At 38.3% G+C, this 25224-nt stretch overlaps 1 protein-coding gene across 5 annotated transcripts in view; it reads left to right on the top strand.

Moving 5' to 3' along the window:
- LOC136856909 (protein nessun dorma) overlaps positions 1-23951 on the top strand; it is a 210385-nt gene extending 186434 nt beyond the window's left edge. For all 5 annotated transcript variants that reach the window (XM_067135149.2, XM_067135148.2, XM_067135145.2 and 2 more), the window contains one exon: positions 23408-23951. In XM_067135149.2, the coding sequence (XP_066991250.1) occupies positions 23408-23576 (169 nt within the window). In that variant the 3' untranslated portion in view covers positions 23577-23951. The remainder of the gene's footprint in view (positions 1-23407) is intronic.
- Positions 23952-25224: the final 1273 nt, after the last annotated feature.

Below are 25224 nucleotides of genomic sequence, written 5' to 3'. Positions count from 1 at the left end.
CAGCCTGTAAATACAGGAGGTCTTTCCAAAATAAATGGAAATTGTATATTGTAAAGAAAGAATTATTTTTATCTGAGACATGATTACTAAAGATAGGAATTAAAAGGTCAAATAAAATGTTTGATTTCTCTAAAACTTCATTTAGATTGAAGTTAGGATTGAAAAACTGTTCCAGGTGGATAAAACAATATTCCATAATATTGAGCAGGGTGCCTTTTTGTATAACTTTGAGAATATTTCATGTCTTCGTTGATATTAGTGCACTATGGTTAGTATCCCCCATGTTCTGTCCCATGGCCGAAAATCTATTATATTTCAGGGCGTTAACATGCTCGAAGTATCTTGTATGGAAGCTCCTACCTGACATAAAGGTGCATTACAATTATTACAATTGAGTCTATAAACACCTGACTTGGTGAACTTATTGCTATGGTTAAAAGAATTGGTATTGTATAAAATATCTGTGTTTCTGTTACAAGTTTTGAAGGCTATTTTGACATCATGCTTTTTAAATATGTTTGTGATTTGGTAGACTTGTTTATTGAAAATGAAAACCTACAACCTGTTTTCCAGTCATTGACCGGGTCAGGGATGGAGTGAATGAAGCAGATATAGGCTATTAGTACGATGGGGTCGCCACTCCCAAAGTGATTTATTAATGACTGACAGATGCTATGAAATGAGAATGGAGACTGTTGCTGGAATGAAAGATAACAGGGAAAACCGGAGTACTCGGAGAAAAACCTGTCTCGCCTCCGCTTTGTCCGGCACAAATCTCACATGGAGTGACTGGGATTTGAACCACGGTATCCAGCGGTGAGAGGCCGACGCGCTGCCGCCTTGTGCCACGGAGGCTCACTTGTTTATTATTAAATGTAAAAGTAGGTAAAAAAATTGTTGTGAGCTTTTTCTTTTGTTAAGGTGATTGAAGGTTGGTGTTTATGTTTATTAACCCTTTCCACTCGAATTATTTGTAAGTCCTGATTTCTCCCCACTCGTATTTATTTCTGTCAGCATTCTTCATTTTTTTAAACCTTGTATTAAGTACTGGTTGTAACAATATATACAGGAAGGAACTACAAAATGAATTAATTTATGGTATTTACAATGCACAAAATAATGTTTTCCACTTTCTTAATGGTATGCCTTGAGTGTGTGGAAGCATTCAAAGCAAATGCCTGGATGGAGACCTGGTTGCTTCTCACAGGTTTTACAGAAGTGGACTGTCTCTCTCCTCCCTCCAACAACTTTCCTGTCACTGCAAACCTTGCAATCTTTAGTTTTTCCTTCAGGATGGGGGTACAGCAGGTGTAGCTTGCCATTCAGCCTCACTTCTTCATCCGTTGAGGAAGGTCTTCCCCTTTTCCTGCTCTGTGTATTCCGCACATTTCCTACAAGTTGTCTTACCAAGTTTTTCCTGAACTTCAGATGGGTGATTCCATTGTTACCTTCTTTGAAGAGTAGGAAGGCATTCACTATTGTGATCTCCAGAAGCCAGAAGAACATTTTTCTCCACCACTTCACTGATTTACGTGTGAATGGGTATGAGCTAGCATAGTGGTCAGAAAGATCAACGCCCCCCCATGTATTGATTATAAGCACATACGACTGTAGGTTTCTCTACAATTTCCTCGGCACCTTGATGTCTTATTCTTTGCACAGGCTGAGTGGAATCGTCATAGAAAGTAGACAGAAAAGCAATAATTCGCTTGTCCTTCCAAACCAAGCAAGAAGTATTATCTGTTCGGAGTGCAATAATGTCATGTTGTTTCATTCTCCTTGTTGCGGCTGTTCTCACTTGTAATGGCAGACCTCTCCTATTTACCATTACAGTGCCTGTAATATGGACCTTTAGTTTCAGTAGCTCAGCTGCAAGGTCGTAACTGGTATAGAACCGGTCCGTAAAGACATGAAACCCAGTTTCGTTGGTGGCTTGCAAAACTTTTGTAACCAAATGAATAACTATCCTGCATGTGAAGGGTAAATCTTGCCTAACAAGTGATTGTGTGTTTATTGAACCATAATAATGTTCAATAGCACATATGTATCCGGTACTCGAGTCTGACAGTACATAAATATGGAGTCCCCACTTTGTTGGTTTCTGCTTATTGTAACACTTGAACACGACACGACCCTTGAAGCCTACAGTGCTTTCATCAACACACAGATTCTTTCCTGGAATGAAGTGTTCCCTGAATTTCGTGTCCAGGTACGACACTATATTTCTGACCTTCGAACCTCTAGATTGTGGGCCTGCCCTATCAGCATCAGGGGAAGAAAGATGGAGATTCCAGAATATCTGTAGAAATCTGTCTCTATAGAACACATCTTTGTAGAACACCTGCTTATCCAACCAGTCTTCACTAAAATAATCCTGCATTTCTGTCTTACTGTTCATCCCCATGTTGATAATTACACCAATAAATGCCTTCAGCTCTTCTAAAGTCACAGCTTTCCAAGAAAACTAGATAGATCTCTTCTGAAGTGGAGTATTTTGCTGTATTTTCATTTCGGCAAATTTGTTCGTCTCATGGACAATAGAGGTTAGCAACTGATCAGTAAAAAATAGCTGCCAGTACTCTAGTTCTATTTTAGGTCTATTGCCACACGTTATGAATCCACTCACTAACCTGAAAGGAAATTTGGGTAATCCTGCATCACCAGTTCTCCACGATCTCCAAGGTATATTTGAAGTCAGCACTGTATGACTGGGACCGGGATGAGTCGTAATACTACCGCCTCCTCTGTGATTTCTTGCGACACTGATATCGATATCATCACTTGAATCACTAATGGATATATCACTTTCATCGCCAGATTCAAAATTTTCATCACTTTCATGGTCACTATCAACAAAATCAGCCGAAATAGACGCAAGAATCTCAGCTTCGGTCAGACTGTGCGCCACCATGTTGCTTCACGCAGCTGCTTTCCATTGTCAAGGAAACGGAGCAATTTTGCCGAGCAAAGAGAAACTAAAACACTCGTATTTTGTTTCTTTCGGTTTCCGGAAGAGATCAGCACTTACGAAACGAAGTACAAAAGTCCTGGCTTGCCAGGTAACCTAGCAATGAGCGGCGAAACATTGGATCGACTCAGGGTCGACACACGAGCTATAACGCTAAGTGACGGCTGTCGACCTCAGGTCGACACACGAGCGGAAAGGGTTAATGATTTTCTCTATAAAGAAGCTCTTGAAGCCATTAAGTTTAGCTATCTTGCGAATGGTGTTTAATTCATTTTAAAGTTATTTTTAGACAACAGGATACTAAAAGTGCATTGTACTGTAATATGGGCATGTGGATGTATGGAATCTTGATGGATTGTGTTAACGGTTTGCATTGGTTTTCTAAAAATGTTGTAGCTCAATGAAGCAGGTTGTCTGATGATCATTAGATCTAAATAATCAAGTTTTTTATCGTTCTCTGATTGTAGCGTAAACTTGATATGTGGGTTAATTTGATTAAGGTTGGATAGAGTGGTGATGGCATAAGTTTCACTTTTGTTCATGATCACAAGAATGTCATCCACATATCTTGTCCAAAAAATAAGACTACTAAAGATGTTCTTGTTATTAACTTTGGTGTGTTCTAAATGATCCAGATAGATTTCAGCTAGGATGCCTGATGCTGGCGATCCCATAGCTAACCCATTTTGCTGATAAATGGTATTGTCAGATATGAAATAATTGTTATTCAAAACTATTTTTAGAATAGAGATGAAATCTTCATTTTCTAGTGGGTTCAGGCCACTGTGTTTATTTAAATTGTTGTGAATAATGGGTCAAATTTTTGAAATCTGGATGCTTGGGTACACATTAACAATATTGAAGGAATGGAGATAATAGTTGGGAGATAGTGGGTTCGCACCCCACTGTCGGCAGCCCTGAAGATGGTATTCCGTGGTTTCCCATTTTCACACCAGGAAAATGCTGGGGCTGTACCTTAATTAAGGCCATGCACGCTTTCTCCCCACTCCTAGCCCTTTCCTATCCCATCGTCGGCATAAGACCTCTCTGTGTCGGTGCGACGTAAAGCAGCTTGCAAAAAAAAAAAAGGTAACATGATTCAGTTTTTCAACCAATTCATTAGTGCTCTTAATGGAATTCCCAGATAAAAAATTGTAATTTATTTTGAGGAAATGTTGGATGAACTGTGAAATTTTATATAAATGACTGGGTTTGTAATCAAACTAAACTAAACTCCCAACACAAAAACAAATATTAGATTTTAAGAAGAAAATCACTGACAATGATCTTACCATAACAAAAGCCTATAAAGGCAACTCCACTGTTATGATGAATAGAAAAAACTAAAACAATTCTCCACAGACAGCTCATTTTTTGTAATCAAAAGAGTCCTTACACTAAAAATTCAGCATCAGCTTAAACAAACACAAAAAAATGCATCATGTCTATAAACAGACAAAGAAAGAATTAAGTTAATTAATATGAATCCAGGCCTGCCAACTGCCAAAGCACTTCCCAAAATACATAAAACTGATGTTTCCATCCGTCCTATCATTAATTACAAACCTATGACATGGAGTGGCGAACTGCTGCATAACTTAGTTTGTTAAGAAAACCCATAGGTAGTGCAAGAAGTCAAAATATATAAATGCAATTTTTACACCCTGGACACATTTGTTCAACTCTGCTGTGTTTGCTGACTTTGAGTCCCTTTCTGTACAGCAAGTCACCTATGTATCTCTATTTTGAATTAAATAGTAGAGATGAAAACAAGAATTGTCGCATCTTTGGAGACATGAAATATAAGAAAGTACACTTCAGCTATGTTCAGTTTTGTACAGTCAACTGTATGCATTTTGCATCATGGCCTGTAGTTCTCACTCGTTGTGTCAGCCACTTTCACTCTACCTTCTCCCTCCTCATGACATACACTTACATACATCACTATAAAATTATATGCACATGTCACGCTCCTATGTAGCACAGTGGGTCAGCTCTAGGCTACAAAAATCGTGCCTACCATAATGGCTAAGGTTCAAATCCTGAAGGACTCTTTCTCGAATACACCGTTATGAACGTCTGGCAACAAACATACAAAGTTTGGTCAAGCTAATTTTGATGCTACATCTTCACTCCATTCTGACATGACACATTATTGATACTCGTCAAGGGAGCAAGTGCTGGCTTTCATCCAACATGGCAATTTTAGCATTTGTAAGGTAGCAGTTCGGTGTGGTGTATCGCCTAGGACTGCTCAGAGACGGATACAGCAGTGGCATTGGACATTTACTGGACACTAGTTGAAAGTGGGTTCCTACGAGGAAAGAAGACAACAGGTTAGTTGAAACTTTACAGGAGAACTCATTGTTAAACTCAACGGAGCTCATGCAGGTGACCTGTTTTCCTGAATGTCCATACACGGTCTGTAAACAATTACAAGAAGCCGAACTCTATTGCAGAAAAGCTGCCACCAGAGAGTCTCTCTCCATTGAAAAGCTGGTCAGTCCGCTGAGATGGAGTTAATCATGATTGGGATCGTGTGATTTTCTCTGACTTCTTTCAGTTCGGCAGAGGTCGGGCCAGTTCATGTTTTCAGGCCATGGAGAACCAGATATGACCAAACATATATAGCCGAGTGTTCATGCAATGACTACATATCTTTGTCGTGTTGGGGATAGATATAGTCTGATGGGACTGGAATGCTTTGTCAGATAGTCTCACATCTGACCATTCTTCATACATTCTGCAGAGTATTATGGTTCAAAGTGTGAGAAAGCACTTTCTAGACGAGGTAATACAGTTCATGTAATACAACTCCCAAGTTCATACAAACGGTCGTGTTTAAGGCTGGTTTCCTGAGCAGTGCTCCATTGAACAGGAAAATGTTGTTCAACAATAAAGTAGTTGCATCACTTTTTGTTGTAACTGTACCACCTCACCCAAGGTCAATGATACATGATACAAGGACTTCATAATTTTTAATATGTCAATTTTTTATTGTTGAACTGTTCATATCTTAATTACGAGGGTGTGAAACCTGGCTAATTTACACGGTTTCTCTTATAAACCCAAACAGAATGCACGGTGTTTGTACTCTGGGCCACGGCAGCTGCAGTATGGTAGGCACATGCATAGTTCTTGACCTTGCAAGCAGCCTGCACATGTTCAACTTGGCAGGCATGAGTCGCCAGTCTGAATATCAGCTGTTAACATGATGAGACAGTTATCAATGCAACACTGTATTTTTGTCTGTAAAAGTTCTGGTTTCATCTTAATGGTCATGTGAACAGTCATAACTCTTGGTATTGGTTTGCACAAAATCTTAATCCTGTTTATGAAGTCCCTCATTATGATAGGAAGATTGGTGTTTGGTGTGCAAGACAAATAATTGGGCCTTTTTTTAAGATTACAGTAAATGCAGAGAAGAACCAAGATGACATTTTAATGCCATTCTTCCATCAGTTAACGGAAGAAGAAAAATCATGTGGGTGGTTTCAACAAGATTCATTCCCTGCTCATACAGCAGAAGATTCCTTTCTTTCAATCTTCGAAGTATTTGGAGACAGAGTGGTCTCGTCCCCAGAGTCCCCCGAGTCCCCCTCGTTCTCCAGATCTGATAGTGTGTGGTTTTTACTTGTGGGGCAAACTGAAAGAAAATGTGTATTGAACAAATCCTCGCACATTGGAGGAACTGAAAGAAAATAGTACGATTGAAATAAAAAACCTTACAGTGGCAGAACTCACTTGTGTCGGCCAGAATGTGGTTACCAGATACAATGCCTGTATAAACCAGGAAGGACAACACTTCTGGCATCTTTTATGAGGTAATATTTCATATAAGATTGTATACAAGGCAGTGACTGATGATGTCCGCAAGTAATTATCTTGCTCAAGTTTGCCTATATAATAGAGGTTCGTAAAGCATACCTGCCAACCCTTCCGATTTACCCGGAAACTTTCCGGTTTTTAACTCGTCTTCCGATTTTCCGATTTATTTTTACTTCTTCCTATTTTTGACCAATATAACTTCTAGTACGGCCAATACTCTTCCCCTACGATAAATTCTTATGTGTTTGTGTAATTTACGAAACCTCATTTTCAAGAGTATTTATTTGATGCTTTATTTCGTGAGTATTTCGTCCTGCGCCTTCGTGTATCGTGTTTCCAGCTCACCGCAGCAGCGTGTCCGCTTTATACAGCTGGGGATTCGGGGCGGCAATTATCCTGCAAGCAAGACAGGCTGGCGCGCGCTAGCGACTCAGTTAATCGGGATGAAAGAATGAGTTTATTATTGTTGTTCGTGCGCTGTTAACATCGTTTCTGTGCGTAGTTTCGTCGGAGTTTTAGGCCCCTTTTTTTCTTGCATTTGTATGCTTTCCCCCACTGCCATAGTCGTATGTTAATAATGTATGGGTCATATAGAATTGTTTTGTATGTGGTAGTTTTGCGTATTTAAGTGCATCATTTTAATGAGTTGAATGTTTTTAAGGGGGTTGTGTCGGTGACAGTTTCAGGTAGTTTATTTTCTCGTTAAGGCCAAAAATATAACAAACGTTATCTGCAAGTGTTCAGAGATACCTATAAATTTCCGTTCATTTTACCATCTGATAAAGAAACTACCATACTCTTTCACGTAAGTAACGCCCTTGCATAATTTACGCATCCCAATATTTTTGGGTCCAAAGTGGACAAAAAACAAATGTTCACGTATTTGACGCTCCCACAACTTCGAACATCCATCACGCAGCTCCGGATGCGTTTAGAAATAAAGATGTCAACTACTCAAGTAGCAGGCTTCCTATTGCAAAAGCGGGCATTCCAGATACAGGGCAACGTGCTGTTATTAGCCGGCACTAGTTTTACGAGTGTTTCGGGTACGTGACATTCTGTGATCTCAAAATTGTCAGTCCACAGTATTCGAGTAATACTGCATCATACTAACTCGCGGTGATCAGTTACGCCGAAACATACGGGAAGAGGGCAGCGAGTATTCATTGCCCAAATGAAAAGTGCGCTACCGCGGTAACAGAAGTGCACGTCAAGCGGCCAACATGTCTTGCAAAGCATTTCGCGGACCAAAAAGCGGCAAGTTTCCGCAAGTAGAGAAGGATCTGCTTAAATTTATGATTTTGTGACGCAACGTTGGATAAGCAATTTCTCACGAAATGCAGTATTTTAAAGAATGTGAAATAACCGCTGCACATGGAATCAGTGTCTCGGATTTGATGGTTAGCCGAGTCTTGATTAATTTTATGAAGAGAAATGGACTTCCTCTTCGGCGAAGAACATCATCATGCCAAAAAAATGACGAATGATTTAAACCATTTTCATCGTTTTGTGATTGAGAAGCGTAAAGTGAGGAATATTTGATCTCCCTTATAGGAACCGCAGATCAGACGCCAATCAGTTTCCATATGCCACAAAGTCGAACAATCGATAAGAAAGGATCATACAGTGTTATCGTACGCGCTACCGGAAGCAAAAAACAACGATGTACTGCAATGCTTGATATAACAGCTGATCTCAAAAAGCTTACACCTTACATTGATCTAAAACGAAAAACAATGCCCAAAGCAAAATTTCCGCGAGTGATCCACGTTCGTATTCAAGAAGAAGAAGGATGGATGGACACGTCACTCATACAAGATTGGATACGAACGGTTTGGAGTAATGTAGCAGGGTCCCTCCTTCGATGCCCGGCCCTTCTCGTGTTGCACAGTTTTTTTGCCGTTATGTCATTGTTATGGCATTACATGAATTGTACTTTTATTAATTCATGTTTTCACTCCAGGTCGTATTGTCAGCTCGTAATGGGAAGAATATTTTCCAGTTGGTACTTCAATCCCACGTGTCTAACTTACCTGATGTACCCTATTTGAATTTTCAGGGAAAATCTCACTCCGGAATTTTACGCCAAATGACGATAACCGCAAACGAGTTGAACCAGTTGTGTTTTTATATTATATTTGATGTATCTTTTAAATGTAAATGAATTGTAAATATCTTAATTGCTTGAATAATTTACGCATCCGAAGTTTTCGCCTTATTTTTCGTCAAAAAGTGCATTAATTACGCGAGAAAATACGATATTATGCATTTTGTTGCGTGTGTCGGTGTGACATAAATATTATTATTCGTTTAAGTGTCATAAATGATAATGATAAGGTACATTTTCTTGTAACCATTTTTATGTTTTGGTAGTTTAAGATTTGAAATTTAACGGGCAATTCGCATTGTAACTGTAGATATGTATGCCTTTTATCTTGACCTTTTTTCACCTAGACCGTGGTGGAATATATGTGATGAAATCCAGGAATAAAAAAATCTTCCTATTTTTGGTTTCTAAAAGTTGGCAGGTATGGTAAAGTTACATTAGTGTATGAGTGATCAGAAGTAAATATTTAGATCACCTACTACATTCTTGTAAGTAAGATACCTGACATTATATCCGTGGTCTTTGTGAGAAGTAAAGAACTATACACATAACCTAAAACCCTTTGTTGACCCACTCAAAATGGCCACCTCTGTTGATAGAGGTCGGTATCTATCAAATTCAATTAATGAAGAAATCAATGACCGGGCGAGTTGGCCGTGCGCGTAGAGGCGCGCGGCTGTGAGCTTGCATCCGGGAGATAGTAGGTTCGAATCCCACTATCGGCAGCCCTGAAAATGGTTTTCCGTGGTTTCCCATTTTCACACCAGGCAAATGCTGGGGCTGTACCTTAATTAAGGCCACGGCCGCTTCCTTCCAACTCCTAGGCCTTTCCTGTCCCATCGTCGCCATAAGACCTATCTGTGTCGGTGCGACGTAAAGCCCCTAGCAAAAAAAAAAAAAAAAGAAATCAATGATATTTTTCCTCAACAGACACCAAGTAAGCCAAGAAATAATAACAACACTGTAAATAACCCCACACCCTAACACTGCATCAGGTAACCAAATGACAACCATCACAACTAGGCCTAGTAACGAACGTAATTCAAGGTTAAGCTATTTTGCTGCAATACAGTCGTACCTCTCCAAAGAACAAGCTATTGTAATCGAATCTCATGATGGGATCAGTATGAAGGATTATGTGCTAGCTATAGGGAAACTTACAACCCCTAGCAACATTCGGTTTGTTTCACGTATATCGAACGGAAGGATATGCATCTTTCTCTCTAGTTAGAAAACTGTTGAAGATCTGATATTGACAAACCCTACGATCTTAATAAACAATGTATCACTGGAAATACGACCCCTTCTAACCAAAAACAAATGTATTATATTATCCAACGTCTGTCCTGTGATCCCATACTATGTTATTGAAGAGGTATTGTTAAAACTCTGTGTGAAAATCATGTCTAGGATTACCCCAATTAGAGCAGGTTTGTCAATTCCAGGATTCTCCCACATTTTAAGCTTCGAAGACAAATGTACATTCAAACTGAAGACTTTGATAACTCCCTGAATCCGTTCATATGGAATACGATGATACTAACTACTGGATTTACCTATCATCCGACTCGCCCACTTGTTTTTTTTGCCATACCGAAGGACATCTGGCCAAAGATTGCCCTAAGAATGTTTCACTTCCAAAAGATGAATCCTCTTCCAATCATTTTCCTCAGCTCCAAGAGATTTCACAAAGGTCAGAGATCGAAAACCCCAAAACTGTCATCGGTACTTCTAGCTCTCTCCCCGCCTATTCAAGAAGCCACTTCAATGACCAACCCTGACTTAGCACTTAGCCAAGTCTGTAATGATTCTCCTTCCTTCAGAATTTAAATTGAAAGAGAAATTGCTGCACCTATGGAACACACTCCACCCCTACAACAGTGAATTTTCCTGGATGTAAAAGGCTAATTTCACTAGCTAGTAGTAAAACAACTAATCTAAATCCTCCTGATAGCAACAAATCCATACTGGCCTCTCCTGAACAAATCGAAAACCGTAAGACAAATCACACTTCCAAGAAACCCAAGACAGACACGCAAAAATCAACAATAAGTGATATGCTCCTGCCAGTAAAACAAGTTCTGGAAGCCGACCCATCATTATTCCCCCTCAGCTACCTACAGCTCCAGTCCTTCTTCGAAAATACTGTTGGTGCCAAGGACATATCAGCAATTGCTTCCACTACACACAAGACATAGAAGGTCTTGCTAAAGCCCTACAAAACTCTATCCTTACTGCACCGATAAAAGCATCAAAAACAAAAGCACTCGAATAGTAAAAAAGCTACTGAAATCCGCCAGTCAAAGTGAAGACCCGATGCATATCAATGTAACGCCAGACTATTCCAATGACGACAATTCCTTCTCAGTATAATAATGGAGATAAACCTTGTTCTGCCTTTGATTATTATTATGACAACATTACTCCAATGGAATCTTAGCAGTTATTGATCACAGTTAGAATATCTGCAACTCCTAATAAATAAACACCAACCATCTGTTATCTGTCTCCAAGAAACAAACTTTCAGAATGACTTTGCTGCCAATTTAAGACTCTACAGTGTCTACCACAATCATAGAACTAATGTGAATCACGCGAATGGAGGAATAGCTACTTATATCAAAAACAATATCTATGCCAAAGAAATGACTGTTAACACTAATTTGGAAGCTGTAGCAATTTCAGTCCATCTACCACCTTTTCTATGTATCTACAATGTTTATATTCCAAACGCTTATTTGTTTCAAGGTGACGATTTACGAAACCTTATCCACCAACTACCTAAACCATTCATCCTAGTAGGTGACTTCAACAGCCACAACACATTATGGGGTAGTCATAGTTCTGATGCAAGAGGAAAAGAGATAGAAAAGATATTAGATGAATTTGATTTAATTCTAATGAACTCTACTGCTTAACTCACTTTGACATAGCCCATGGCACCTGTAGTAGTATAGACCTAACCATCTGCACACTGAACATAGCAACCCTTTTTAACTGGTCTGTTTATTCAACACTCCAAGGAAATAGTGACCACTTCCCAATATTAATCAATAATGAAAATTCTTCTGTCAACTCTTCATTTATTAACAACCTTAAATGGAACTTAAATTAGGCAGATTGGACAAAATTTTGGCAGACAGTCAATAATCTCTTAAGACTTAACCCCTCCATATGATTTCACTTCTAAGCACATAAATACCATTGTTCAAGATTTCATAGAAGTTCTTGTTAAATCTGCAGTCATGAGTGTTCCAAACGTCATCTCAAATTCCTTTAAGAAAACAGTACCTTGATGGAACGACACTTGTAAGGAGGCTATTATAAGAATCATGCCTTCTACCTCTACAAAAGAAAAACCCACACCTAAAAATAAAGCCCAATTTCAGAAATGTAGAGCAATCGCTCGAAAAGAAATTAAACTCAGCAAAAAGACTTCATGGCTATCATTTCTCTCCTCACTAAGTTCCCAAACCCCACAAAAGAAAATGTGGAATAAACTTTGAGAATAAATGGCAAATATAATCACTTCTACATTACTTCCCTCAGGAACTCTGTTGATGGAACCTTCATAAACAAACCTCAAAATATTGCTGATAAATTAGCTGACACATTTGCCGAGATCTCTAGTGACAAAAATTACGATCCCGAATTTCTCCATACAAAGAAATCCAGTGAATCCGTTGACCTAAGGAAAGCCATCTCTGACCCCAACTATAATCTAAACGATGCTTTTCAACTACAGGAAATAATTATTGAACTTGACAAATGTGGCAAATCTAGTCCTGGCCCAGATACAGTCCCTTATGAATTTCTAAAACAGCTTCCACTAAATGCAATAAATTATCTTCTGGCCATTTTCAACCACATATGAAGCTCCAAGACTTTTCCTGATCAATGGCAAAATGCCATTGTAGTTCCAATACCCAAACTAGTGAAAGATGAGCCATATCTGCATGGCAAATTCGTAAATATTACTGTTCTGTTATTGCTAGTGGCCTCTTCTGGCTTCACCTTGAATGACTTAACAACTTCCATGATTGTACTAGAGAGGGCAGCCCCCTCGATGTTGGACACGGATGGTTGTATCTTTCCGACGAGGTGTGTGAATTTTATTTCTTTGACTCGAATCGTTGTTTTGGTTTTGAGAGGAGAATATAGAATGGACCCCGCGCAGATTGGAGTTGCGTTTTTGAATTACAGAAAAGTCTTTAAACGATTCAAACTTAGCCTATACCACCATCCTTCTCTTTTCCTTGCTGGTTAATATACTTCAGGTATGGGTATTTTTTCGTATTATTTGTTCGGCTATTCTTTCGTAATATTTGTTTTATTTATAGTTGATTGATATGTGTCGTTCGCTCCGCAGTATGAATGGACTGCATGTGTTTTCTTGTGGTCATTGTGATTATGATGTGCTGATGTTTGGGTCTCATATTACTTCTGTTCATGTGCGCTGCATTTTTATGTAATTTGCCATCTGATAACTGTTTGCCACTCGTGTCGTGCAAAGTGCGAACCCTGATGGGTTTGTGCATGACTGCGGGATTTCTCTGATCCCACAGCTGAATTTGTTTGTCCTGTGCATGCAACTTCTGATATAAATGAGACCTCGTTTGTGACCTTGGAGTCATGCTATATGAAATTGAGTTCGTCGTTTAACTGACGCTGGTGCTCATATTGCTTGCCGATCCCGGCTGTGCCTGAATGTGTGCGCGAATGTTAGTATGAGAGGGGAGTGAAAGAATGACGTATCAGTCAGCTGAATTTACATTTTGATCTTGTTTCTGTATCCTATTCAGACGTGCCAAGTCTCCCAATTTGAGCGGGAGACTCCCGATTTTTCATCGTTCCTCCCGATCGCCGGGTCCGATCTCCCGATTTTCAGAGCAATATCCGTAATTTTCGTATTATTTTAAACTCCCGCAGATTTCCTCATTCTATCGATATATGGTTGACTATGGCTGGTCGATAGTAGTTCTAATAATGATACCAGATGGCAGTACGGGTCACGGTGGCCAGTCATGTGCTGCTCTTTGGTCTATAATACAGTCATTCTCTTTGCAAGCGAGTCAAGCGAGTAACATTCTCTTTGGAGTAACCTAACCTCAGAAGTAGCACACCATAGTTGTTTTACCCGTAGAAGTGCTCGTGTTGTGCCTTAATATTTGTTTTGGCCCAAATGTCAAAAAAGAAATATGATGCAGTGTTTAAAAGTGCTTATAGGGAAGAGTTTCCGTGTTTGAGTGAATCCAGAAAGGGACCAACGTTCACATTCTGTACTATATGTAGGTGTGATTTTTCAGTTGTACATGGCGGGAAATGCGATATACTCAAGCATATGCAAATGAAAAAACATAAGGAGAGTGTCCAGTGTGTAGAAAGAAACCAGAAACTGAACTTTTCATGTAAAAACCAAGATGTAAATCCTGTGACGAATGCCGAGGCGTTATTTACGTCATTTATAGTAGAACATAACCTGCCTGTAAATTGTGCCGATCACGCCAGACCTTTGTTTCGCAAAATGTTTCCTGACTAAATTTTACAATATTTACAATTCGTCCACCGTTTTGATACTTTTTTTTGCCTTTTGGCAAATTTATTTCTCAACAGTACATGTTTCGTTCCTTATTTAGGAACATCCTCAGTTGTTATTGTAGCTTAGGTGAATTGCTAAGATTTTGAACACGTTAATTTGCAGGTACATTGATTCACTTAAAAACTACTAAAAATACTAATTAAATGAAATATTAAAAACAATGTAGGGGTTAGTGTGTTAATGGTATGAGAACGGATGATTACATAGTTGGTCAGCTTAAAAACTATGTCTATTCATTTGAATAGTTGTTAAAAATCTCATTTTGTTACATTAAAATGTCTGTTTGCGGTTAAAAGTTTTAAAAATGTTTGACTTCGTAATACTGTTCAAATTATTGAATGTTTTATCTTCTGTTCCTTCCAGGTAAGTTGTTATATATTATGAGTTTGCTTATGGTGCCTTTGATTGAGTCTAATGTGGAACTTTGAAGCTGATTGCTGATCAGTTTTTGTGAAGGGAGCTTCGTTTCAATTTCTGAAATGAAATAAAATAAGGAAATGGGAATTTGTTTAAAAAACATGTATCTTTACGTAATAACTAAATGTATAAAAAAGTTCTTTACCTTGCTATTGTTAGACTCCAATTCTACTGTGACCCTGGAGGGACGTTTGTTGCTGCTTTGTGTCTTGTATAGTAATGGTGTGTGCGTTCCGTTGTATGCTCCTCCTTACGGGGAGGCAAGGTTGCGGAAAGGGGAGGGGGGCGTGTCAGTTACTGTCACGGCATCAACTTTAGAAGGGCTAGGGCGAGGGGATGTACAAAATGGCGGAGGTTCGGTCTTATTTATCCTTTTACTATTTGTATTGTGTCTTTTGCCTCAAGTTTCAAGACTTGATAGTGTCCCTTCAAATATAGGGTTTCTAATGTCAATAGTTTCATTTAGTTGACAAATAAATTTGCCAAAAGGCAAAAAAAGTATCAAAACGGTGGAAGAATTTCAAATTTAGTGATTAAATTTTGATACGGAAAATGAAGTTGATTACTTGCAAATGTTTCCTGATTCGGAAATCGCTAGGGTTTCTCACTACACGTCTCTACACTTCGCCGCTACAAATAAAGGCAAATATAATAATAATAAATGATATGGGTGTGCTAGAACGAAAACAGTGGCTATCATTACAGAATTGTGCATGGAAGAAAGGGCGAAAATTGTATCACATTTGCAGGCGAATGCATTTTCTGTTGCTACTGATGGTAGCAATAAAAGCGACTTGAAGATATATCCCATTGTTGTAACATTTTTTAGGCCTGAACTCAATGAAATTCAGAGTTGTCTACTCTCTGTGCCTAATTTAGAAGGGGATGCTACTAGAGCTAACATTGCCAATCTTTTGCTCTCAACTTTTCAGGAATTCTGCATTCCATTAAAAAACTGCCTAGCTCTTGGTGCTGATAATGCTCCGGTAATGGTAGGATTGAAGAATGGTGTGGCAGGATGTTTGAAGTGGGAAAATAGTAACATAATCATCGTAGGCTGCTCTTGTCATCTAATTAATCTTGCTGCCGAGAAGGGTGCGGCGTGCTTGCCCGTAAATGTAGATGAAAGTATAATTGATATATTTTATTATCTGGAAAGGAGTGCAAAGAGGAAAGAAAAGTTCAGAGAATTTCAGACTTTACACAACATTGAGATCAGGAAAATTCTGAAGCATGTGCCTACTCGATGGTTATCACTAAGAAGGTGTTTAGATAGGATTTTGCTTCAGTGGGACCCTTTGGTTACATTATTCAGGAGCGAAATTGTGAGTAAGGATTCTCAGATGGGAACTTTGAAGACTTACAAAAGTCCTAAGCACAGTTTAAGTGCAGATGTGTCTTCTTTGTCTGAAAACATTAAGGAATGTCATAACATTTCACCTCACTCCTCAGTTAAAAGGAAAACCCAGTCATCAGTTTCACTAAAAACAAAATGAAACTACTGATCACACTAAGAGCCATGCATTGTCACGTGAAGAATGACTTTTCATGTTCCTTTCATCAAATTTACATAAATCTTTTTGCCTTTTTCTCTCAAGTTTTATGGATATCTTTGAGAATCCAAACGTAGCTCTTCAGTCAAGTATGCCGCACATCCACTTATTGAGGTCAGTTTTGGAGGAACTATTGAAGAATGTGATGGCAAGGTTTGTGAAACCAGACGTTATTAAAAGATCCTCCTCTCTCCTTGATGTAAATTATCATACTCCAGCAAATCAAAAGGATGATTGTGATTTGATGATAGGGAACTCTGCGTTTGTTTTAGTGAACACCTTGAAGTCTGAGGAAAAGTGCATATTCTTTAAGTCTGTTAGAAAGTGTTTCTCTTCATCGTGTGACTACATGGTACACAAATTTCCATTCAAAGATGAAGTTTTTATTAATGCAGAAGTTGCAAATATTTCTGCTATAAGTAAGGCATCATTTTCTAGCCTTAGATTTTTCATTAACAAGTGTCCGAACATTTTGACTAGTAAAACGGAACATTTGGATAAGAAACTGATATTCTGAACTCCCAGTTCTGTAACTTTCAGCTCGAAGAAACAGACCTGGCAAAAGGAAGAATTGATGTTCAATGGACATTGGTAGGTCAGATGAAATCAGCTGATGGTGTACTTCAATATGACAGACTCTGTAAGGTGATGCTTGCTTATTATCAATTCCACATAGCAATGCAGAATGGGAAAGGATTTTTAGCAGAGTCACAAAGACAAAAACACAGTTCAGATCCTTGCTGTCTGAACAAACTTTGGAGAAACTTTTAACCTTGAAATCAGTTCAGCAAGGCAAGTGCTTTGAGCAAAAATTTAGTTCCGAGTTTCTGAAGAGGGCTAAGTCAGCTACTGGTGTGTTCAACAACAATTAGTCGTAATGTGATCACCATGTTGAAGGATGGGAAGTCGCATGTTTCTACAGTTCAGGTATGTCCAGTATTTAGTATTCACATGTAAATGATGAAAAAAATATATATGGGCAAATAGAATTGTTCATGTATTGAATTATAATGAATTTGTACATGTTCTGCTATCAGTGATGTGTCATAATACGTCGCGATTCACTGCGAAATTTCTCCTGATTTTTCACTTTTGAAAGTTGGCATGTCTGCCTATTCATGCATTTTCGTATGGTGCTATTTCTTTTGCCTTCGCACCTGTCTTGGCCACTTGCTTACCTATAGGGCCGCCATGTTTTATGTTTCTTTCATTTAGGCTATGCGCTTGCCTGGGATTTTCCCCTTTGGTTATTTATATTATCTCCTTGGTCCGGAGTTATTTCTCTGATATCTTACATATTTTATTTTATTTTTCAACTCGGGGTTTTCTCCTTGATGCGTGGCAGTTAGACGATCTGTGGTGATTGTTACTAGGAGGGTGGTGTCAGAACGATGTTGTGTGAAAAATGAATTGAAATATACTTGTGGAAAGAACGATCTCTTTTGGTCTGTGGCACCAATATTAATACTGGCACATTCAATAATGGTATTGTACTTAACTGAGTGAGCTCGCCGAATGTTTTAATATTTTTTGGGTTTTGTAACTTCATGCTCACATAACAATGTTGTGCCATCAACTGGACCAGGACTGCTTATGTATGTACCCATTCTTATTTTTTTTAATTGATTATTCTCCTTTCCTCCTACTTTGATTTTATGATTTTAATAAACCCTTATTACATGTACTTGAATTTTATTACTTATAGAATTGTCTCTTATTATTTTTAATTTGTAAAGAGGCTCTTTTCCAGTTCAAGGCTTTTTTTTTTTTCCTTTCCTAGTCACGATCTATGCCTCAAATCTCTCATGGTATTCATTTGTACTGGGATTGTTTCCACGATGGGAGGGGGTGTGGCTCAAAGACAACTCAATTGCTGAAAATTATCGCCCTGTTGCTTTAACTAATGCAGTGTGTAAACTCGTGGAGAAAATAGTCAACAAAAGATTACGCTGATACCTCGAGCACATAAATTTCTTCAGTAATGTGCAAAACGGGTTCCTTAAAGCACACTTCACAACAGACACTTTGATAAATCTGGAATCTGGAATACGGGAAGCGTTCCTCAATAACCAACACCTAATAGCAGTCAGTTTAGATATTAATAAGGCATATGACATGATATGGAAAGACTATGTAATCAAAGTACTAATGACGCATAATATATCTGGAAATACCCTATATTTCGTTTATAATTTTCTCCAAATGCGCCAAATTCAAGTTAGAGTAAATGGAATGCTGTCAAAGGAAGTAGTAATCAACAATGGAGTCCCACAAGGATCAGTTATCAGTGAAGCACTGTTTCTTGTGGCAATTAATGGTATAGTCTCTAACATCCACTCACCAGTTAAGTGTTGCCTTTTTGCTGACGATTTGATAATATTCTGCCCAAGGTAAAACATTACGACGACTCAACTTCTATTACAAGAATCCATTGTAAATATTAAAAACTGGACTAAAACCACAGGGTTCAAATTTTCTAAGACTAAAACCAAATGTATTCTCTTCTCCAAAAATAAACATACCATCGCTAACCCTGAATTATATATGGAAGGCCATAAAATTGTATCAGTTAACACGTTCCCTGCGGCAGTGAATTTCGATGACTTACTGTTACGTCGTATCGGCCCACCGGTGACCCGATGCTGCCTTTAGTTATTATCGGTTCGGGTCACCGGTGACCTGACGAATTTGACTTTGTTTACTCCCTAGTATTAAATCCTAAAGAATGCAAGTGCACTTGTTGTGTGCGTTATTGTTGAGGAGACATTCCAGTGTATTTATCTGTGCGACAGTGTTCCGATTCAACAATTGCGTGAAACAGAAATGACCCCGGAAATAATTGGGTCACCGGTGGGCCGATCAAAACTAGCAGTATGCCTCGATCCTTCACTTCAATTGGAACACTATGTTGCCATTAGTTAACAGAAATTCGTAACTAGGACGTAGTTACTTACTTCGCAATTATGGGAAATTCGCACCGACGGATAAGAGTAACATGTTTCGGGGCACAAGGTGACCCGAACCGCACGGAACGTAATATAGGCCCACCCCAGTGCTGTCCTAACCCTCTTTCTTTTCCGTGCCACCGGAGTGTCAGAATGTGAAAGCTCCATACCTAAAAAAGGACTTGAAATTGCTTGTAAATATTATATACGGAAGATAGTAAATATGTCAATAACTATTCCAATAACCTCTATTGGCTTTCCTAAGAGCAATGTAGAAAGCAGATATCAGAAGGGTGGTACTCCTTAAACAACAATCTACTATCTGCGGGCAGCAACACTCTATTCTTCATTCACCGTAACCGCGCCAAGCGATTCCCGCGTAAAAATTTAGGTCAGACAACAATCGGGACTCAGGATGACCCGAAGCGATATGAATGGAAGATGAAAAAAACTTCTTTCGGGTCACCGGTGGGCCGATCAAAACTAGCAGTATGCCTCGATCCTTTGCTTCAATTGGAACACTATGTTGCCATTAGTTAACGGAAATTCGTAACTAGGACGTAGTTACTTACTTCGCAATTCTGGGAAGTTCGCACCGACGGATAAGAGTAACATGTTTCGGGGCACATGGTGACCCGAACCACACGGAACGTGTTAATCAAGACTTCTATTTGATAACAAGCTCACCTGGACCCCATACCTTAAAAATCTTAAAGACGAGTGTAAAAGAAGAATGAATATCATGAAAATTCTCTCAGCAAAAAACTGGGGAGCAGACTACCATGTCCTAATGAACACGTACAGAGCCACAATCAGAGCCAAACTGGATTATGGCAGGATAGTATATTGTTCTGTCAGACCATCTACTCTCAAGATCCTTGGTACCATCCAATCTTCAGGTCTTCTAATTGCACTAGGAGCCCATCGCACCAGCCCCATAGCTAGTATAGGGAATGAAGCCAACGAACCACTTGAAATCAGACATAAACAGCAACAGCTGAGTTTGACATACGCACTCAAGATAGCTGGCACAAGTAACCAATACTTAAAAACTCACGTATTTTCAAAGAGACATAAAGGAAAACTAACTGGATTTCAACCCAAACCCTTTAACATCAGAATATACAGTCTTCTCAAAAATATAAACCTCAGCCTTCCACCCATTTTATTTCCACACAACTCACTAGATACCCCTCCATGGAAAGCTCATTTGCCTTCAATCAACTGGGAATTGAACAACAATCTTAAAGCTCAAACTGACACAGCAAAATCCTAACAGTTATTTCATAAGTTTGCAATAGATACTCATCATATAGTGCAATTTATACTGATGGATCAAAATTCAATGAGAGAAATGGTTGTGCAGTAAAATATAAAGACTATAATAAGCTATACAGATTACCAGATCTTTTCACAGTTTTTACAAGTGAACTGTATGCTCTTAAACAGGCCATGATTCATATTTCAAAAGCAAGCTACAATAACTCATTCATAATATTCTCTGATTCCAAAAGTGCATTAACTTGAATACAAAATTCATCAACAACACACCTCGTTGTTAAAGAAATTTAAATGCTGTACCACAAGATCAAGATTGCAGGAAAAAAATGTTATTTTTATGTGGATACCATCTCCCAGAGGAATACGAGGCAACAAATCAGCTGATCAAGCAGCAAAAGAGGCTACTAGTCTTCCAATCAACGACCATCAAATTGCCGCACCACATTCTGATATCATTGCTTATATCAAAATCAAACTACACGAACAATGGAAAATGAACTGGCTTAAAACTTCCACTAGCAACCTCCAAAAAATTAAAATGATATCTTTGAGAACATATCCTCTCCAAAACCTCACCAGACATGAACAAGTCTTAATCTCCCAACTAAGGATAGGACACATGAAGATCACCCACAACTATCACCTAGAAAAGAAACAACCTCCTACCTGCAGTAAATGTAACTGCTCTCTCACTGTCAAGCATATCATCTCAGAATGTCAACTGTATGACCAATCATGTCAACACCACAACATACCTAAAGAAATGGAAGTCACATTGGCTTGCATTTCAAAATCTAATTACATTATACTTATTTATATTTTCCTTTACCTTTTTATAATTATATTATTATTATTATTATTATTATTATTATTATTATTATTATTATTATTATTATTATTATTATTATTATTACTACTACTATTATTTTGTAATCATATGTAAGAGTCGTGATAAAACCTTGGAGTTAAAGCGACTATAAACAACCCTAATAGAATTTTTATTTTAAATTGTATACACGCTTAAAGCAGGGTGGCCGTGCGCGACATAAGTTCAGCTGAGGCAACTGCTCTTAGCGCAGAGTACAGACAGTGCATTCGGTCTGGGTTTATAAGAGAGAACTTATATGTGGGATCCTTGGGGTTTGGAATTCATGTAAATCAAAGTCCCTTTGTTATGATCATAATATTAACAATCACTTAAAACTACATGCTTGTGCTCTTTTAATACCTATAATAGGCAACAAACTGGTGGAATGTCATTTTCAATGTGAATAGTAGATTGGCAGTACTACCTTTACCTTGCTTGGCAAAATTCAGTATATCAGGGATGAGATTGTCTGGAAACTACAAATGGCTTCTGATGAGAAAGATTATCAGTGGATCTCATATTTTCAGTAGGCAAATATCCATTTTTGCATAGTAAAAATGATTTATAGAAATAACTGTTTTAATTAACGACTTGCAGTGTGGGGGCGGTAGAAAAACACCCATAGTATCCCTGCCTGTTATATTTGTAAGAGGTGACTAAAAGGGGCCCTTAGCTGAATACTAGCATTGCTTCCACTGACTTGTGCTAGGCTCCTCACTTTCATCTATACTATCCGACCTTCCTTGGTCAACTCCTTTTCTTTTCTGACCCCGTCGCTAGGGCTAGGTAGTCTTTCATTCTCATGCCCATCGTGGCCCTTGTTTTTCTTTAGTCAGTACCTTCATTTTTCTAAGTGTTGGATCCCTCCCCTTTTTTCTCTCTGATTAGTGTTCTATAGAGGATGGTTGCCTCTTAAAACAATCACTACCGAGGAAAGAGATCTGGTGGAAGACTTCAACGAATTAACTGAAAAGAGTGTAAAAAAAGAGAGAGAGAAAAACGGGACAAGAGTAGAATTCATAATGATAATAATGCAACCTCATAATCTGAGAAGAAAGATTATCTAACTCAGTCTTTTGCAAGAATAAGTTTTAAATTAAGTTTTTAACGTAATTGGGATTTGCTTAGTCATATACTTCAGTAATGAAGTATTTACTTCCCTTTTCTAACATTATAGAGATGCATTTGTAAACACAATAAATTTTGCTCAGCTTGGTGAACACTTCTTCGCATATGAAAACCTTGGGCTAGATCACGTATATTTGTCGGAATTGTTCATTACAGTAGATCTTATATCAAAATGGTTCACCCTTTTAATTAATGAAAGGTTTATAATTAACCTCAGTATAGGATGGAACTCCTTTGGTAATCTTTCCTGTGGTATTTCCAACTTTTTTCTTATTTGTGAAAGCTTTAATTTTGTTACCAATTACTGTAATTAGTTAGTGAACTTCACAGGCCCCTATTTTACGCTTTCGTATTACATATTCTATTATAGGTAGTCTTGTTCTTATTATGAGTTAGAATGCAAGTATGAAAGTGATATGCCATGAGAACTCGTTCAGCTTATAGCACAGGATTATCGTTGAAGATGTCTAAACAGCCAGCAGAATTGTTCACGAATGCCAATGATCTCATCCACTCACCTTCCTAGCCCGTTGTACATATTTTATTTGCAGAATAATTGAACTTTATTACCCTCAAAGACCGTAATATTCACAACTCGCACATGTTTTATTTCTGTATTAATACAGTATATCTATCAATATTTGTGCTTTGTAACTGAATACTTAATACTATATTTCCAAAGGTTATGTTATTAATTTCCTGTTTCTCTACAGTCTTCAGGAAAGTAAGAATAGTACACCAGTTCCTCAATACGGACAAAAGGAAGATGCATCTGCCAAACAGATAGGAGGTGGCATTGACACTGCTTGCGATTCAACATTTAATTCTCTGTCCTCTATCCATGAAGAACAAGAAACTTTCACTAATAGTTACATTAATTAAGTGTAATAATATTATGTGTGAATTTATTCCTTCAACTGTACAAACCATAGGCAGTACTTAATTCTATTAACCTTCCTTTCCAGTTCTCTTCAAGAGATCATTTTAGGGACGTTTTGTCAAATTACCTGTTTTTTATCTTATGTAATAGTTTGTTATTGGTTTTTTCACAGGCAGTAAGAAATGTTTACTATTTTTTTAGAATCATAATTGGAGTTTCCTTAAAATTTTGAAATCCTGCCCTTTGTATTTATTTACTATTGTAAATTTTATATGTTTAAGTATAGTAAATGTACGTGTGTTATTTAAAATTTAAGGAAATTGTAAGATATTGGAGTGTTTTTTTTTTTAAATTGTTGCAATAAATATTAGTTACTTAACTTGTTTTATCGTGTTATGATTTTTGTCACAACATTCCTCACCTCATAACAATGTTCATGACCTCTTTCTGTACTGTATGCTTCCATCTTGGGGCTTTGAAATAATATCATTCACTGGATGTCTGTTTCCTCATATTCAGCAAGAAAGAATTATAAAGTTACACTTATTATTTTGTAGTTTTACAGTGATATATACATGGAAAATTACCAGATGACAGATTGATATCATCTGTCAATATGAAGCACATATAAACTCTCTAAGCAAGTTGGCTGCATCGTAGCTTGTATTCAAAGATGATGAAGCCAGGCTGAGTGATAGCTAAGATGGTTAAGACGCTGGCTTTCTAAGCCCAAGTTGGCAGGTTTGATCCTGCCTCAGCCCAGTGGTATTTGAAAGTGCTCAAATACGTCAAATACGTTGGTAGATTTGCTAATGCATAAAAATACTCCTGCGGGACAAAATTCCGGCACCTCCGCGTCTCCAAAAATGGTAAATGTAGTTAGTGCGATGTGAAACCAATAACATTATTAGGCAATGATGAGTTCGACCCCACCCTCGGCATCTCTGAAGATTGTTTTCCGTAGTTTCCCCTTTTTCACACCTTACAAATCCTGGGGCTGTTCATTAATTAAGGCCATAATCTCTTTCTTCCTAATCCTAGACCTTTCCTATCACATCATTGCTTAAAATATGTTTTCAGTTAGTGCCAAATCATTGGATAAGAGCATATTTTTAATGATATTTATTTTTTGTATTTAACATTTCAGCCGGCCTCGTGGTGTAGGGGTAGTGTGCCTATCTCTTACCCGGAGGCCCCGGATTCGATTCCCGGCCAGGTTAGGAATTTTTACCTGGATCTGAGGGCTGGTTCGAGGTCCACTCAACCTACGTAATTAGAATTGAAGAGCTATCTGATGGTGAGATAGCAGCCCCGATCTAGAAAGCCAAAAATGACGGCCGAGAGGATTTGTTGTACTGACCACACGACACCTCATTATCTGCAGGCCTTCTGGCTGAGCAGCGGTCGCTTGGTAGGCCAAGGCCCTTCAGGGCTGTAGTGCCATGGGGTTAGTTAGTTTAGTATTTAGTATTTCACCAGACATCATTTTATAATGCTTGTGCAGCTGATCATAAGGAAGTTTGTTTGCCAACCTTCACTTGGTGGTAGCGGGATTTTCCAGGAATGCGCTGTCAAAGCCTGCGGGTGAAAGGTTTTATATATACATACACACACACAGCTAGAACTGCATGAGCCTATTTGAGATGTCAA

This window comes from Anabrus simplex, chromosome 1, assembly GCF_040414725.1.
Source record: "Anabrus simplex isolate iqAnaSimp1 chromosome 1, ASM4041472v1, whole genome shotgun sequence".
NCBI lineage: Eukaryota > Metazoa > Arthropoda > Insecta > Orthoptera > Tettigoniidae > Anabrus > Anabrus simplex.
Note: the sequence above shows the minus strand (reverse complement) of the source record. Positions and strands in the feature narration are given on the sequence as shown.